This window comes from Aethalodelphis obliquidens, unplaced genomic scaffold (assembly GCF_003676395.1).
Source record: "Aethalodelphis obliquidens isolate GAN/ISIS:26980383/991018 unplaced genomic scaffold, ASM367639v1 scaffold1, whole genome shotgun sequence".
NCBI lineage: Eukaryota > Metazoa > Chordata > Mammalia > Artiodactyla > Delphinidae > Aethalodelphis > Aethalodelphis obliquidens.
Window position 1 is genome coordinate 52,375,641 of NW_020837945.1, and position 18,803 is coordinate 52,394,443.

The following is an 18,803-nucleotide window of genomic DNA, read 5'->3' on the forward strand; positions in this document are numbered from 1 at the left end:
ATTGCAGACAACATATCCTCTTTAGTATATTAACCTCTGTTTACAATCTAAACCGTACTCACTGTTTATAAAGCATCCAGAAAACATTACCAGTATTTTATTCACAGGAATAATAAGCACTTAAAATAATATTTAATATAATAAAGCAAATATTTGGAAGGGGTAAACTAACCAGATTTCTTAATTATAGATTATATGAGAAATCTATTTTTTATTTTGTTGCTTATTTTTCTACTTTGAGTAAATGAATTATTTTTCTATAAACCAAACTACAAAAGTTCATTTTCTTCTCCCACATGCACTTAAAACCTTTCTCTACTTAACTTTAGAGCAACCATCTAAACCCGAAATTGTAAGCAAAGCCCCATTTCTTGAAACAGAGCAGCTTAAAAAGGTAAGAACTTGTTTTTGATTAATTGTCTTTCCTTAGCCTAGTGTTGAATGCCTTCTCCTGGCCTCAGATGCCAGGACAAATAAGATAGACTTTGCTCAGTGGAGCTGACAGCTGACAGTGTTCCAGGTGCCAGGCAGAAAATCTGCACAAGGTAGAGAGGAGACACAGAGGAAGGCGTGGTCATTTCTGAAGGGAGGAGAGGGAGATGAGAGTTAAAAAAGGCATAAGTCTTTCTTGTTTGAACGAAATGGATGTTTAATGAAGTAATGACACATGAGTAGATTTTCTCCAGACCAAAGGTAAAAAGGGCTTTCCAACAATATGAAATAATACCATGTTAAAGAAAATGGCATGTTTGGGAAACACATTATTTGCGTTGCTGGAATTTTGGGCACTTAGCCAGTGGGCAAGAGAGTGCAATAAGAGATAAATCTCGAGAGTTAAAGAGAAGCTGGATTATGACAAGGCTTCTGTCATGTATAGTGCTTGGTCTCTATCTTATTGACAAATTAAACTATTGAAAAGTTGAAGTTAAGGGATAAGATCAGATTTAAACAATCACAGTAGCAGAGGTTTGAAGGAAGTCTGTATTGAAGGAGGGACAAAACTGGAGTTCCATATATGAACACATCACTTGATTCATAATCTCATTTTCACTAACTAAAATAGCCAAATTTTCCTTGGCTGGGGGAAAAAACAAGTTCAGAATTCTTTGAATCAGAATGAATTTGACTGCATAATACAACACTAAATATTAAGAACACATGTGAAATAAAGTGGTGGGGATTATAGATCGTGGTAAGTATATGTCATCTGAAATAAATGTAGCATGAAGCTGGAGAGGCAGCCTCATTTTAACACCATTAATGATTCTTGAATACACAGATCTATGAACCATGGTAATAGCCAATGTTAATATAGTTATGTTATTTAGTTAATGTTAAAACTGAATACTGTCAAAATGAATTGGGTAATGCTTTTAAATGAATGTGATTTCATTAATGGTGGCAGCATCTATTGCACATTTTAAAATGGGCAAGACCATAATTTTAAGCACAAAACATTGTTTTTATACAAGTGTGTATTCATTCAGCCCTTAGTCAAGGCTTGGAAAATGAATGGGTCAGGAAATCGTTGGAGTAACTCTGCATCCCTTGAGGAGTCTGGGGCTTTCAAATGGACAACCACTGATGGAACCAAGGTTGTAATATTTCCTCTTTATTTTGCAGTTGGGTGAGTGCATTTCAAAAGACAGTTATCCGGATGGCAACATCACGTGGTACAGGAATGGAAAAGTTCTGCAACCCCTTGAAGGAGGTGGGTAAGAAGTGGGCAATAAATTCAGATGACCTGTTTTGCCTTTCTCTTGTCTAAGCATTCCTTAGACTATCCTGAGTCTAAATGCATTGCCCTCTTTTGATCTATGACTCTATACTTTGTTACTTTAAGTATCCATTAAATCAGAAGGGATTTTTAAAACATCATTTTAGGCCTTGTGCAGAAGAATCAAGAGCAGAGAAAATTATTTCTCTATATGGCATGTTCTAAAAGTTAATTAAAGTGAGTGGGAGATAGAATTCCAGGATTCTATTTCTGTCCATGTCTCTGATTCATGTTTTTGAAAAGACATCTACCTCACTACATGTCAATTTTCCCTCCTGTTAAATACAGTAAGAAGGACAAAACCACTTCTCAAAGTTGCTGTGACAGTTAATTAAGGACTGTGATTTTCCGATGAAAGATCCTACCATTAGTGTTCTTTATTTTCTTCAGCGGTGGTCATAATTTTTAAAAAGCAAATGGACCCAGTGACTCAGCTCTATATCATGACTTCATCCCTGGAGTACAAGACAACCAAGGCTGACATTCAAATGCCATTCACCTGCTCTGTGACATATTATGGACCATCTGGCCAGAAAACAGTTTACTCTGAACAAGCAGTCTTTGATATTTACTGTAAGTAACTCAATATAAAATTATGCAATTTTTATGTATTAGAAAAAATATTCCAATGCTATTTTAAGTCCCAATCCAAAAGCTCTTTGGAATCTACTTCCAAACCCCCATCCCCATTGCATGGTACCCAAATAATCTCTTCCTCTTTGCAAGACCTATAGAATAAATGCTCACCCATCTATGATATCTTTCACTCTCTACTTTGTTATTTATAATCATCTCTTCTGTATTCCACTAGACACTAAGTTCCTTAAACAAGATCTCTAACTTAGTCTGATTTCTTCTGGTAGTCCTCAGCCCTGACGCACAGCCTTGGATTTTGGAGGAGTTCAGAATGCCATCTGATGGTTTTCTGAATGAATGACAGATGAATAGAAGCTTATGGCTGATTGGTTTTTTAAATATGGAATTTCCATTTTAATAAAGAAATTTATTTTACTAATGAGATCAATTGCATAAAAGTTAAATAGGATTTTGAATTCCAACATGTTTTGGTTAACAGTAGATTTGAATATTAGACTACAAAGGAACTTTCTTGATCATCTGATCTAAGTCCATTATTTTAGCTAGCAGTAAAGTGAGACCTAGAGACTTGCCCTAACTTAGCTGTGGCAAGTGGATTAGAATCCTTTTCTCCAATGCTGTGCTCTTTCCTGTAAGACAGGAGCCAAGATAATATGATTAAGGGCAAAGATGCTAGCAATCCAGTCCCAGTGCTGTTAGTTTGCATTTCTAGAAAAGAAGCTTAACTACTCTAGGTCTCAGTTTTCCTATTTTGAAATAGGAAAAATATTAATGTAATACTTAACTCATGGTGTTATTATGGAGATTAAGTAAAATCAAAAATCTAAAATAGCACAATATATAGCACATTAAATGCTCATTATTAAATACTATCATCATTATTACTATATAATCATTATTACCTCATAAGCATAGGCTAGAGATATATTTTGGGGAAAGATGCAAGAAAACTTTATTATTACTTATTAGTGAATCAGAAATTCTCATAATACTGCCTTCTGTTGTAGAATAACCTAGTACTTCTACGTCTATTTGAGAGAAAGGGTAGAAATGCCCACTGAACCTTCAAAGAGTTTTATCTCAGCTACATTTTTATTTTGGCTCCATGAAATGCAGAACCTTATAGAAGAACACAACTGAAGTTCCACATGCCCTAACCGTAATGGGTTGTTTTGCCTTAAACTTTGTAAATAAATTTCAACTTGATTTAAAAGCAAGGATTGAAAGGATTTCATCATGTACAGCTTATCTAAAATCAACCTATTATTTCTGTATGTGGAAGCAGAACTCTGTTCAAAGATATTCAGTTGGAAATAAACTATCTTGGTGTAAGTACAGGAGTACAAGATAGGAAAGAACAGCAAGATGAGTGAAAAGGATTGGGAAATTGGCTTAAGAACGAACAGAAATGTATGTGAGTGTCAGGCATGGGCAGATAGATGGGCAGAAAAGTCCTTGGATGAGAAAGAAGGAAATGATTTTACTGTGGCTGACTGTGTGGGGAGCACTGGGCACAGCTTTTGAGAAGGCACAATGTATGCAGTGCTGGGCTTCATGGCAAAGACCCAAAAGTGTTTAATATATAGTGCTGACATTCAAGGGGTTTACTATTCCAATAGGTAAGTAAGACCTGTACATCAGAAGGAAATTGTCAATGCAAAGTTGCAAGTGGTAAGTGCCACAGGGACTTAGTGGACAGTCCTGAAAGCTCAGGTGCCCAAGGACAGTGATTCCAAAACTTCAGGATATGCATCAGAATCACCTGGAGGACTTGTTAGTAAACAAGTTACAGGACCTGGCTTTATAGCTTCTCATCCAGTAGTTGTGGAGAGGGGCCCAATACTGTGCATTTCTAACAAGTTCCTTGGTGATGCTAATGCTAATCATCTGAGGACCACAGCTGGAGAGCCACTGCTCTAGGGTGACTTTAGAGAAGTGAAGGAGGAGCTAAATGGAAAGTACAGAAGAGTACATTCAAGAAAAAGAAATTTGATCAGTTCATCTTGAGGAAGCCTGAGAAAGACGCGCTGGTCCACTCCTTTACCCTATCCAGTCAGTAATTTTTATAGAATCCAGTCAGAAGTTTTATAGAATCTAGCTCTTTCATCTTTGTATGTGTCTGATTCTGCCTTCTGACACTGCCTAAGATTATGCCACTATTCCTCATTGCTGGTATTTTTGTAACAACTTCTAAAATAGTATTCCTGTCTGTTCACGCCAAACTGCCCTGCAAGCTCCTGCCAGAAATATCTTTCTAAAACACAAATGTGAACATGTCACTACTGTGGTTAAAACTCTTCAGTGACTCCCCAGATCTCTCAGGTTAATCTTTAAACTCCCAATTTCAAAATGCCTTGAGTCCCCTATAGCCATGGTCCTGACATGTCTCAACCTTCATCATTTAACTACTTTCTGTAGTCTGTTCTATTTTCAGGATTCCTCCTGTAGAATACTATGTACATTCCTATCCATATGCTGTCACTATCTTACCTTTGTTATCCAGCAAACACCTCCTTATTCTTCAAAACCCAGCTCCAGGGTCAATTCCTACAGGAAGCTTCCCAGTCTGGCGGATCTGTAAGCTACCAGTGATTACTATGCTTATGCATCTTAGGCAGTTTTTGTGTTGTTACAGTCTTAATTGATAAGTTTGGTGTCATCATAAATAAACTGAAAGTTCACTGAGGGCAGGGAATTGCTGTTTTTGACTTTGTAACTCTTGCACTTAGTGCCTGCACAAAACAAATATTACCCAAATGAGTGAATAAATGAGTGGACAGAGGATAAATGGGGAGAAGGGAGAAAGAAAAATTGAGTAGACTCTTTTGATCATTACGTAGGGGTATTTATGGAGTAGTGAGATATAAGAGTCTTACCTGAACTAAGTTCAAGGCAATTGTGGATACCAGTTTAAGACATTTTTATTTCAATTTTTACATATTGGGAATGCGTGAAGAATTTTAAATATCATTGTAATATTCAAAGCACTACTTCAAAAACTTATTTAGAGAAAAAATACATATATAAAGATGTAGAAAAGAGAAAGGCTCACAGTGAAGGACCAAATGAAGTTTGGAGGCAATGTTTCAGGTGTAGATTAGTTAGAGCCTGTGCTAGAGAAGTGTGGGAATAGAAGGGGAGACTCAGATGCAAAATATAAGGATTAATCATTAAGAATGGGTGATTGAGTGGATAAGAGAGGGCAAAGGAGAAAGCCAGAGTAACTGGCAGACTGATGATTCACTAATAGAGTCAAACTGAAAGTCAAAGGGAGAGCAAGAGATCTTTAATTTTGTTGGACGCAACAAAAATAGTGGGCAACCAGAAGGCTACTGTTAAAACTCAAATGTGTTACATTAACCTCTGATCTCAGTGTAGTTCTTCAACTCTCTAGTACAGAGCAGAGCCTATTGCAAAGGGGATACAGAGAAGGGGGGTTTTAAAATAAAGCGTGAAGTCAGACCGATTATGATTCCTAGCTGTTCTGGCATCAGCTTTGGTCAGAGATGGGCTGCAGTGACGTGCTACAGACCAAGCTAGTCAGAGAAGGGCCATGAAAATGAGTGAGGGAGGCCTAGAAATGGAAGGCCAATGGAGGACAAACTTTATTTACTTTCTGACTTAACTGAGAACTGCTGGTCAGGGAACTACCTCAGGCAAATTCAGAAAAATGAACAAGTATATTAAACCAATCTTTGATTAGTCTCAGAACATTCTGGGCAAATATTCAGAGATGCCCAAGCATGGGAAAAAGTCAGAGAAGCAATCCATAACAATCCTTCTAGGTTGTTTTTCCTGCACTTTAATCTTAGAAAGGTAAGTAAATGACTGCAAGAGATAGAAAAAAGCCTCAAAGTCTACCACTTATTCGTCTCACTTTATTAGCTAATAGCAAAATAAGTCTTCATAGATAATTTCTGGTGCTGCCGGTTTGGAAATATAGACACGTGCCTCAGTAGTTATTAAGCCTTGTGGAAGAGGTTCTCTAAAATAAACCTTTGCATTATATGATTTCAAAATTCATTGTTCATTGTATCATCAGCTACATAACAAGTGGATACATTAGAAAGTGGGTCATTTATAACTGCCAACACCACCTCCTTTTCTTTCCTATTAGCTGGATATGGTCCACTGTGTATTCAGCTTTTAATTTCTTTAGCATTCTACTGTTGAGCAGTAGCTTCAACTAAAGAATACGCTTTAGCCCTATTTTCACCATAAAAATGACCGAAATGGAATGAAAGTTGCATCTTGGCTCCAATGAACAGAAAAAAATTACAATACATTCACAGTTCTGTTGATTGTGTTAAGGGTCTCCCTCAGTTCATGGATTTATCTTTTTGAAAGCAGATCTACTCTCCGGCATGCCAAAAATCTTGCTGGTATTGTTTGGCTCATGTCCCTTTTTATTTAATATAAGGTATTATTGTGTAATAAGTGTGGGGGAGGGGCTAATAGTTTTAGCTCCTTTGCTAGCTGTTCCAGTCTTTCCAAACTGTAAGATACATATAATATAGTTATGTGTCCTTATAATGAGATTATACAGTGAGATTGTTCCTACTGGTCTTTTACACATAAAATAATTATGGTCATTCCTACCTCAGGTAAAGACATTTTGCTGAGAAGAAATTGATTTTTATGTAACAGGGTCTCTTTGTAGTTTGCTCTAACCAAGATTAGTACTTGTCAAGTAGCTATTAACTTCAATCCTTCTATAAAAAGATACATTTAAGCAATTACCATTACTAGCTTCTTGAGAAAATTGTGTATAATTTAGTCATTTTCATTGTATGTACTGAGTAATTTAGTACTTGATGAAATGGTTAACTTGTGTCTGTGACTCTTGCAGATCCTACAGAGCAGGTGACAATACAAGTGCTTCCATCAAAAAATGCCATCAAAGAAGGGGACAACATCACTCTTAAATGCTTGGGAAATGGTAACCCTCCTCCTGAGGAGTTTTTGTTTTACTTACCAGTAAGTGCTTCAGAATTATTACTTGAGTGAGACCACCATCATTCTGTCCTGTTGTTTGGCAGCTGGCTGACATTAAGTATTGTATATTCTTGGGCAGCGTGAGTGAGGAAAGGATGTTATTCTTGGAGTCAAGGGACACCTGTGGAATGTCCTTTAAAAGTTTTTTTGGCATCTGCCAGTGCTCTTGCCTTTTTTTAATTCACTGTTAAGGGAAATCAGGGGCAAAGAGGAAAAAATCTGATCATAGGAAACTGTAATGGTAGAAACTCAAGGTCTCATTATCCAAATAAACTATAAGAATCTGCTCTTCAGAAGCAAACAAATATAAGATGAAGAATGATGACAGCAAATGGTCTAATGTGGATTCTAAATCTATACACAGTGCATTCATGAACACGTCCCTGAATTTCTGATATAGGGACACTTCTGTTGCACATTATATTTAGCTTGATAGAATAAAGCAATGGGCTGTATCTTGCCATTGTATGTGGTCTTAAACAGCCATTCTCTCAACTTTTATCAGTATCACAGCTGAAAGAAATGATGTCTAGAGGATAATTTGGATGTGTTCTAGATGCTATGGAGCCAGACTAGGAGAGAGCTCTGTCTGAGGACACTTGCTGGCTCTCCCACAGCCTTCCCAAGTTGGCGTTTGACATAACCTTCCACTGGGAGAAGCCATATACAACTCTGTACTGCATTTACTGCAGGGATCTGTTCACAAATGTCACCCACTGCATTGCTCAGTAATGTTTAAGAGTATCATCCACTATATTACTCAGAAGACAAGTATAAGTGATTTCCTTTCTACTTAAATGTTGACAGAAAATTCTGTTTATCTTAATAAACTGACATATTGTTTTTGTCTAAAGCACAAATGAAAAATTGAAACTAATTATGTTTCTACCTTGATTTTTTAGGGATGACAGAGCCAAATTTGTGTCTTAGTTTTAACAACAATTATCTTTTTTGTTACTATATCCTCCTAATTCATCTATATATTTTTAAAATTCTTAGTTATTAATTCTTTTCTTTTCTCTTTTTAAAATTTCTTTTCCCCCTCTCTTTCTTTCTTCCTCCCTCCCCTTCTTCCTTCCTCCCTCCCTCCCTCCCTCCCTTCCTTCCTTCCTAATTTGGATTATATGTTATATTTTCTTTTAAGCTGCCTCAAATCTTTTTGTCAGATTAAGCAAGGGGTAAATGTAAAAATAAAATATTAGACATTTTTTTAAAATCTGCCTTAACAAACACAAGCCATGCTGTCAATAAAATAGATGTCATCAATACAATGTAAATTAGCTTCTCAATTTCCTTAGAACCAAAATACCAATTATTTTTCCAGGATTCAGATAATACAAACTCTACTCTCATTTGTCCAATCGAAGAAATACATTCCTTTTTTTTTCTTATCTGAGAAAATGTCATTTTAATCAAGAAATATAACTGTTCTTATTGTAGCTACCAAGTGTAATCATCTGACATTTTGCCTCTATCAAAAGGGACAGCCCGAAGGAATACGAAGTTCAAATACTTACACATTGGCAGATGTGAGGCGCAATGCAACAGGAGACTATAAATGCTCCCTGATAGACAAAAAAAGCATGATTGCTTCAACAGCCATCACAGTTCACTGTAAGTCACCTTATTCTTCATTACCAGCTTCACTTTAAAGGCCTCTCATAGTCTAACTTTGCTATCTCTTCGAATAAATTGCAGTTATATTTTTCTTAAATAATGTGGTTTCAATAGACTTACTAAAGAGCATCGGCGTGAGCCCAACTTTGGTCCAGATTTGCCCTTCAATATTGAAATCTTGAATGGATCTAATAATTGCAACTTTTGGCAGTGATAAACCTCCATCTTCTTTCTAAATGTCTTCAGTTTGTGGTATTAATAAAATATTCACATGCATCTTAAAGAAATAAATTATTTTATATCTTAAGAAGATATTTGGATATTCTCGAAGCTTACAAGGTTTGCATTTGGCCAAGACAAGTGTAGGTTAAGTATCTTTTTTAAATTACAGAGTACTCTTAACACCCAAGCCCAAGCAACAGAAATTTTCTAGAAACAGAACCACTTTGAAATCACCCAGAACTTTTAACCCACTTTTATACTTCAGATACTCCAAATGTTATATTTACTCCAGTAGATAGAAAAAAATAAATATGCATAGAAAACAGGTACTTCACTTGAGTTCTTCATTTTGTAATTCCTGACAGTCTGTATTATTGATGTACCCTATGCATTGTAGAAATGGGAAACTAATTTGAACTGCTCCCTGGTGACAATACACAGAGTGCTTTGGGCAAATGTCAGTCTTGCTTGGAAATATAAGCCAAATTTTCTAATAAGTCCTTTGCACCCAACAGCACCTCTAGACATGATCCATTACAGTAAGGTTTCTCTAGACATGATCCACTACAATCCCATTGAATATGAGAGTTTCTTTGTTTCAAAATTGAAAGAGATATTAGAAACTGTTCTGAGGAAATGGTTCTAAATCTATTACTCTACCCATAACGCTTGGAAATCACGTAGGATAGGAGCTAGAAGTTTGAAGGAGGTACATCGGGGAATAGAGTAACCAGATGGTTGTTTTTGAGTGTCTGATGTTGGGAGCACACCCTGGGGAGCCCTGTGGTTACAGTGGACTGTTAAGAAATATTCACAGCTAAGCTACTTCTCTGTTTGCTCCATTTTCATGTTGAACATATCTGAGTGTGTCTGCCATCAGGGGCTAGTTAGAGAGAAAACAGTGACCTGTCAGGATAACAACTGTGCTACTTTTTCTCTGAGGACATTTATCCAGTTTGTTCCATAGGGGAAAAGAAGTGAAGTGAGGGAATATAACCAGCAGATAAAATTGCCTGTGGAATAACTTTCTGATATCATTGTTCATGAAATCTTTGGGCTAATAACCAATAATCTCCAGTGCTTAGTGATGGTACAATCTGCTTATGTTTTTTTTGGCCTTTTTTTTTTCTTTTTTTTGAGGTACGCAGGCCTCTCACTGTTGGGGCCTCTCCCGTTACAGAGCGCAGGCTCCAGACGCGCAGGCTCAGCGGCCGTGGCTCACGGGCCCAGCCGCTCCGCGGCACGTGGGATCTTCCCCGACTGGGGCACGAACCCGCACCCGCTGCATCGGCAGGTGGACTCTCAACCACTGCGCCACCCGGGAAGCTCCCTGATTATGTTTAAGAGATGCTAGCTACTCAGGACGCTAAAGAAAGAGAACTCTCATTTATATCACCTGTATATCAGGCAGAGAAGGATAGATGGCAGAAGGTTTAGGCAAAAGGCTGTGCTGCAGCTACATAATACCTCAATGATTAGGTGCGATTAAAAAGAAAGTAAACAAAAGCATGTAACAGTTTAATTGAATTTCAGTGCATTTAATTGGATTTAAATACATTTTGGTTTTGAAAGGTAGGCTTTAACACTGGGCTGTAAGGCCTGTGTTGCTCTGAAAAGCTAAAATACCATATGCTAACATATATATATGGAAGCTAAAAAAAAAAAATGGTACTGATGAACCTAGTGGCAGGGCAGGAATAAAGACTTAGACATAGAAAATGGACTTGAGGACAAGGAATGTGGGAGGGGTAGGACATGGGAAGCTGGGGCGAAGTGAGAGTAGCATCAACACATATACACTACCAAGTGTAAAATAGATAGCTAGTGGGAAGCAGCAGCATAGCACAGGGAGATCAGCTCGGTGTTTTGCTACGACCTAGAGGGGTGGGATAGGGAGAGTGGGAGGGAGACACAGGAGGGAGGGGATATGGGAATATATGTATTTATATGGCTGATTCACGTTGTTGTACAGCAGAAACTAGCACAATATCGTGAAGCAATTATACTCCAATAAAATCTATTAAAAAGAAAAAGCTAAAATAGCATTGCAAGTAAATCAAGATTTTACTCTAAATTACATGAAATGAAAACATAAAAATCTTATTTTTGCCCATTTATTCTAAATTGTTTGCTTTCAAAAAAGATTTGTTTCCTTTCCATAGATGACTAAAGGGAGCAGATAGAGAAGCACCAACCAGTACTTGCACATATTAGCAGAACAGACCTCTCATCAGGCTTTTAGCCCACAGATCTATAGTTGCTGATGAAGCATTTACTAGTCCTCTGCCAATTCACGCACATATAGATTCTTCATCTAAGCTTTCAAAGTCCATCATCATCCTTTAAAATCACTTCTTTATCTTCTCACTGGCAAGTTAACTGTCCAGCTAAGAAAAGCTTTAACTTGCCCTGAATTGAATTTTCACCTAAATATAATTCAACCAAATATTCTGAGGAAACTCCGCTTTTCTATGTGATAATGCCTATTTTAATATTAATGAGAAACATGCTTCTTCCTTTCATTCATTCAACAATAGTTTTTGAGGGCCTACAATGTGGCAGACACTGTAGATACACAGTGACAACTCAAGTCATGGTCCCTATCCCAAAGATGCTTACAGCCTAGCAGGCGAAACAAGTGTTAAAAATAATGCTGTAAACAGTCAATAAATTACAATTATAACATGTAAAACCAAGGAGAAGCACAGGATGCAATAGCAAATCCCACTGCCATAGGATAAAGTCCCAACTCTTAGCATGGCAAGCACAGTCCTTAGTCTGGCCTTAATTACTTGTATAGGTTTACCTTCCATGTGTTATAACCATTCATACCAGTTTACTCACCACTGTGAAATCTGCCAAGCTCTCTCACTTCTTTGCCTTTGCTTATGTGGCAGAAGTTTTCCCAACATCTCTGCTTATCAAAGCCCTTCTCAACCATCAGGGGCCACAAACAGATACTGCCTCCATGCAATGCCTTTATTACTGCTTTGAAAGCCAAGTTGGTTCTGTTCTCCACACTCCCATAAGTCTTCGCTTGTACCTCTGTCTGTAGCCCTTACTCTAGTTTTTCAGCAAATATTTCTTGAGCTCCTAATCTATAGCACGTTTGCCACTAGGTGCTGATTTCATGCTGCCGTGTAGTGTCATCACAGAGTTGAGTGCATATTACCTCTACCTCAAATTGTAAATTGTAAGCTCATTATTCATCTCAGTATCTCCTGTCAGTGCTTGGATCATCGTAGTTGTACAATAAATGTTCTATTGAACTGGATTTTCCTCATACAGATCATACTATGACAGTAAGATTTTTATAGAAATTACTTTCCATCTGAAAGATTTTACTTCCTTAGATGTATTTATACTCTGTTTTTAAAAAATGGTATCTGCTGACAGTGTACCTAATAATAAATCTTATTTAAAATTTCAACTGCATGAGAAACGGGATAGGATTTTTGAAAAATATCTAACCATTATAGTCAATTCTCTCTGAAGAAACACGTAGACACCTAATGGTTTTTTAGTTTATCACCTGCTGTCTAAATATACTTGATTTTCCCATGGTGTGCCTTATCAGCTCTTTTTATAATATTTACTTAGTCATCATCTTTCTTTATTTTCTTCCAGAAGTGATTTAAGAATTTTTTTCTAAAGGTGATAGGCCCCAGGTGAACACTTACATGCAGTCAAAACATCAATCATGTTAACTGCAAATAAATGCATAATCAATTAGATTGACCATTCACTTGTCCAAACTGATCTCAAAGCTGGCTTGAAAAGCTAGACTGATTATGCTACAGTTCAGTTATTTCAGTCACATAAATCACTTCTGAATTTCAAGTACAGTTAGAAGGATTTTTTTTTCTTTCATCTATTTTTTTCTCAAAAAATATTTTGACTCTCTTTCTGGAGTTGCATTTCAAGCATATTTTCTGCTTCACAGATTTGGATTTGTCCTTAAACCCAAGTGGGGAAGTGACCAAGCAGATTGGCGATGCTCTGCCTGTGTCATGCACAATATCTGCTAGTAGGAACGCAACTGTGGTATGGATGAAAGTAAGTAATATTCCTTGGTAATATTCCACTGTTTGAACTGATTTCTTTTTAGGCTTCTCTTATATATTTATGCAATATGTTTATACACCCACACTCATACTCTGTTTCTCTCTATATAATACAAATCATACCACAATAAACTTTTTTAGAGGTACTCAGCATCACTATGGCATCCATAATTGATTCTCTGAAACTTAGTTTGGGGCATTAATTTAATTATGTGTATCTACTGAGTAATTATACACATACACACATGCACATGGTTACACACACATATACAGTTATATACTTTAGGGATTAACAACTTCCAATGTGTTTTAATCCACAACATTATAAACAGTGTGTTTACAACAACCATGTGAAATATGTAGGAAAATGATTATTTCCCCACATTATTCAAAAGAAGTTGAGGCAGGAGAAATCAGAGAGCCACAGGTGACAGAGTGGAGACGAGCTCAGGCCTTACCCAGCATAAATACTGCACTCTAGTCACATAACCTTCTGCCTTTCTGCTGAAACTGACCTTAAGTGTCTGAATGTGGGTTCCATGAATTAGTAGCTCCTTGAAGGCAGAGATCTCTTTTCACCCCTGGGCCATAGTAGAACACCTGGAACATACTAGGATCTTTGTCTGTATTTCCTGAGTACTTACATTCTTGTAATTGTCTGAAATGTAGGCCATTACCTGGGGACCCAAACATTGCTATTATCTTTTTAGAGTGAGAAAGTAGAATTGGTAATTGGTGATTTGAGACAAGGTTATCACCAAAGGGAAAGGTTGTAACTATGTTCCCTCCACTCGAATCCTTGGCTAGTGTATCTGAACACCCAGTCCATTTATTACTAGAACATGGCATATAACAGAAGCACTTAACCAGTGATGTGTTGACAAAACACATACAAACCACTTAAAATAGGGGTTGGCAAGAATTATCTTTGTAAAAAAAATTGTGGGAAATTTATTGCTGGAGTTTCTTCTTGATGAAAATGTTAATTATTTTCTATTGCTTTCTTATCTCTTTTCATGCTGGATCCTCTGTTACTTGTTATCTTACTCTTAAAGCTCAGTTTCTTATTTCACTTTCTTTTAAACACAACCTCATCACAACTTCTTATTTACTCAGATAGTTAAAATGCATATTTAACATGAGGTATTTGTAGTAGTTAATGGTCAAAGGGCTAGACAAGTTCTAGGCATATGAACACTCATAGTGTGTCTTACTACAGGACTGGAGAAACTAAGTTTACTTGGCTAAACCAGTTTCCACATCAGCTGCAGTCACTGCTGTTGATTAAATACCTCATGTCAGTAGTGCCGATCAATATTGCCTGGCCATTGGTTAGTTGATGGAAATGGAAAAAAATTCGTAGTGAACAAATACCACATAATCTTAAGATTGTGTTTAGTTGTCTTCTTAGGAGCATTTCAATTTCTGGTAAATAGCATTATTTTCTGTCTATAAAATGATTTTCAAAATTAAATGTTGCATTTCCTTTGTTCATAGGAATTAGGATGGTAATCTGTTATTAAAGGTTTCTTTAAAAATCATTTTTGTCATAATTGCCATGGGTGTGTAATGGATCCCCTGTCTTGAAAACTGTCTCCTATAAAATGACTTTCAGGTATTTATATCCATCATTGATTATGTAGCACAAGTCTCCGATATCTGTCAATTCAAATTCATCTACATTTACTATAAGGAGTAGCTACTATCAACTGAGAATTCTCCTGAATGTAAACACATTGTATTATGCATATAATTAAGTCCTCATAACAATTCAATATGGTAAGATTACTACCCCATTTTACAAATAAGGAAACCAAGTCTCAGAAGTTTATGAACTTGTTCCAAATTATAAATTCAGTAAATGGAAGAGTCTGACGTAAAACTCTGATATGTCTAACTCTAAAAGTACAGAGGAAAAAAGAAATCTATTTTTGAAAGAATTTGAAGTTAAAAAAAGAAGCTTTCATTTTCATTAGACCCAGAAGTATAATTTTGGGCTTCATTATTATGTAATAAATACATGGAGAGTTATAATTGTGCCATGTAACATAATTAACTTTTTATTTAATCAGGATAACATCAGGCTTCGATCTAGCCCATCATTTTCTAGTCTCCATTATCAAGATGCTGGAAACTATGTCTGTGAGACTGCTCTGCAAGAGGTTGAAGGACTAAAGAAAAGAGAGTCATTGACTCTGATTGTAGAAGGTAATAAAATACGTGAGCACCAATTTAAATTTTTCTTTGAGAATTTAATATCTCTTGCTTTTATGATCTCAGTTCAACATCTTATTTTAAGTGTAATGACATTTTAGGAAAACCTCAAATCAAAATGACAAAGAAAACTGATCCCAGTGGACTGTCTAAAACAATAATCTGCCATGTGGAAGGTTTTCCGAAGCCAGCTATACAGTGGACAATTACTGGCAGTGGAAGCGTCATAAACCAAGCAAGTATTTGTCTTCTTGTTATGTGCTGAACTTGGTCCAATGTGGGGTTTTATTTAGGTACCTAAACTGTAGGCTAGCTTGTTATCAACATGAAATTTGCAGTATATTTTCAGAAGCAGCTTTTGCTAACTTCTTAATTTTCCCAAAGGAAGACCATAACTCAAAGAGAAATTTAAAATCATAGGGCCATGGAGAATGGAAGAATCATTTTGTTGTGGTCAATATCTGTTTTTAAAAGGAAATAAATTAAGTGTTGTTCCATGATCATTAATTCCTGAAACTTGGGTGATTAAAGCAGTAAGGTATATGCTTTCCTGCATCATGAACTTCCACATCTGAGTATAAGTGGCCTCACTTATACTTTGCTTACTTATGCACATTAAGTGTTATTTCTTCTTGAAACTGAGCTCTGGGTTGTGGTGAAGAACATAGTATACTGTGAACATATGGTCTGATTTGCGTGTGCCAGGGCCAGAGTAAGGCTAGCTAAATATATAGTGTCTAGGTTGGTTCCTGCTGAACAAAAATATTCATAAAGTATTCATAAAATAAACAGTAATATTTGTACCTTTGTCACACCATTTTAGTTGGTAGTAGTAAAGGGCTAAGAACTTACGAACACTACCATTAATTTTCTTTGACACACACACACACACACAAAGATGAGAATATGGTCTATCACTAACAGTTCAGAGCTGTAATTCCATTAAATTGCCAGTCAGCTTGAGTTACTGACATACTTGTTAATTCCATTTTCTCTAAGACAGTCTTCATGTCTGTCTTCACAGTGCAGCCACCTAAAGACTCTTCAGGAATACCCAGATGTGCCATTTGACTGTTTGAATCTTCTGTGCTGCCTTCTTCCCAGCTTCAGACCCAGTTGAAATCTGAGAAGGCATGCATAAACCAGAGTTTCAATATAAAGTTAAAATGTCCATTCTTTCTCTGTCTGGGGAAGTTGGGCTGCTGGTCCAGCTTATGCAATGTAGTTTTGCAGAGCAAGGTGAATTTTGGCTCTTTCACCTATGGGTGATGGATATAAATTTGCATAGCTCAAGTATGGAAGGTCCCCCAAGGAGTGGACACAAGCAAATGCCTCCTGATTTGGTTAAGTGCGATGCGGACACACAAGCAAGAGAACATGCCTGAGGAGGACAAAAAGGCTCTTGATTTCAGAAAAAAGACCTGAATTGCTGACAATGTACACATCTATTTTTTGGCATAAAAAATGACTGTTTCTTTTCTATTCTTTTTTCTTTCTAGTTCAATTTAGTAATAATTACAGCAAAAATAACTTTTGGTACTGGGTAATGCAAACAAAGAAAATAGAAAAATAAGCATCTGGTAAATATTTGATGAATAAAAAGATACAAAGATTTAAAAGGCCATCCTAGAAATAAGCAAATGTATTGTAGAGATAAACATAATAAAAACAAAGACTCAGTGAGAAAGTTATGTGAAAAATACTAGTGAGAAATGGAAAAGAAGCAGGTGAACTTACTATGAGGATAAAAATAATAATGCCATTCTTCATTGTCAAGAAGGACTGATTCTGGCCCACTAGGTGATATGTTATTTTTCTTGTCCTAGGTTTGTGCTGATACATCCATAATTTTTTATTTGTTCCCTCCTCAATCACATGGTGAATCTGTTATTTTACAACTACTGTTACTTGTGCCCCACCCCTACCCCAGGGGCTCCATGATGTCTCTAAGCATGAAGCTCTCTCCTGTCCTCAAGGCCTTTAAGATGTAGTTGAGGAGAAAGCACATTGAGAACAATACAGGATGTGGTGTGTATAATATGCCTCAGAAAAGAATACAAGTACATGCTTGCTTTAGTGGAGTTGGACTTAGGAGTCATGTCCTGGGGAAGAGATTAAAGTGAATTTTCTCTTATGTTTGAAGGAATTAAATGGCAGTGATGATCCTCATTAATACCTCACAAAAACCAAATGAACTTACCAGTCACTGAAAAAATAACCTATCCTCTGTATTTAGCTCAAGAAAATTGAGGAAAAAAATAGTCTTTTTCCCATGAGAAAACCATACATACATATGCACTTAGATATCATGGCTTAAGATAAAGGGATTCACCCCTGTAGTGAAGAACAATGACATAGTTTACAAATAGAATTAAATTCATGTTTATTAGGAGAAAATTGGTGATGAGTTAATCTCTAACTAATTATTTTGAGACAGGTACTATCATGTCAAAATAATGACTAACCTGAGCATCTATTGAAAAAGAAGAGTTTAATTGATTTAATTATTAGAATTAATAATAGAAGCATAAACAGAAATCCAGGTATGGATTCACTACTCTTTTTCCTCCATGCTGTGGTTATAAACCTAAACTGGTCTTATCTATGACCTTACATGTACCCTTGAACACCAGATAACACGACAGAACACCACACCTATCCCATTTCATTCAATATTACTCTTTCTCATGTTTTTAATTCATTTCCATTTCTAAATCCATTTTCCTTTTCTTTTTCCAGACAGAGGAATCTCCTTATATCAATGGCAGGTATTATAGTAAAATTATCATTTCCCCTGAAGAGAATGTTACATTAACTTGCACAGCAGAAAACCAGCTGGAGAGAACAGTAAACTCCTTGAATGTCTCTGCTAGTGAGTATTTCATTTCTGGCATTAAAAATGTAAGAAAATTTGAAGTTATTCTTCATTAGTTTAAAATCTTCAATTCCATCTTCCTGTGCTGCATTATGGTAAGTTTTATTTATTTATTTTGCATTTGGTATCATCATCATAAGGTTCTTCTTTTTTCTTTTTTCCTGGTATCCATTCTTGTACAATCCTTGTCTTGACAGTTAAATCATTTCATGTTTTATGGGTCAGAGACTTTATCTTGTACAGGAATATTTCCAAGATCAACAGAGGATAAGGACTAAGTTGCTCTTACTTAATCCATGTTTTGTGTTCAGAGTACAGATAATTCAAAGATTATCTGAAAACATTTCTGTAACAATTTTAATTTTGGTAATTTTTTAATTCCCCTTAATCTATTATTTTGCATTTCAATTCTTTGTAGTATTTATCCTATTCTTATTTTGCA

General features: G+C 36.2%; 1 protein-coding gene across 2 annotated transcripts in view; it reads left to right on the forward strand.

Moving 5' to 3' along the window:
• ALCAM (activated leukocyte cell adhesion molecule) overlaps positions 1-18,803 on the forward strand; it is a 201,772-nt gene that overhangs the window by 153,353 nt on the left and 29,616 nt on the right. For both annotated transcript variants that reach the window (XM_027104028.1, XM_027104027.1), the window contains exons 4-12: positions 330-394; positions 1,624-1,711; positions 2,168-2,350; positions 7,224-7,351; positions 8,851-8,983; positions 13,152-13,264; positions 15,345-15,480; positions 15,588-15,721; positions 18,226-18,358. In XM_027104028.1, the coding sequence (XP_026959829.1) occupies positions 330-394; positions 1,624-1,711; positions 2,168-2,350; positions 7,224-7,351; positions 8,851-8,983; positions 13,152-13,264; positions 15,345-15,480; positions 15,588-15,721; positions 18,226-18,358 (1,113 nt within the window). The remainder of the gene's footprint in view (positions 1-329; positions 395-1,623; positions 1,712-2,167; positions 2,351-7,223; positions 7,352-8,850; positions 8,984-13,151; positions 13,265-15,344; positions 15,481-15,587; positions 15,722-18,225; positions 18,359-18,803) is intronic.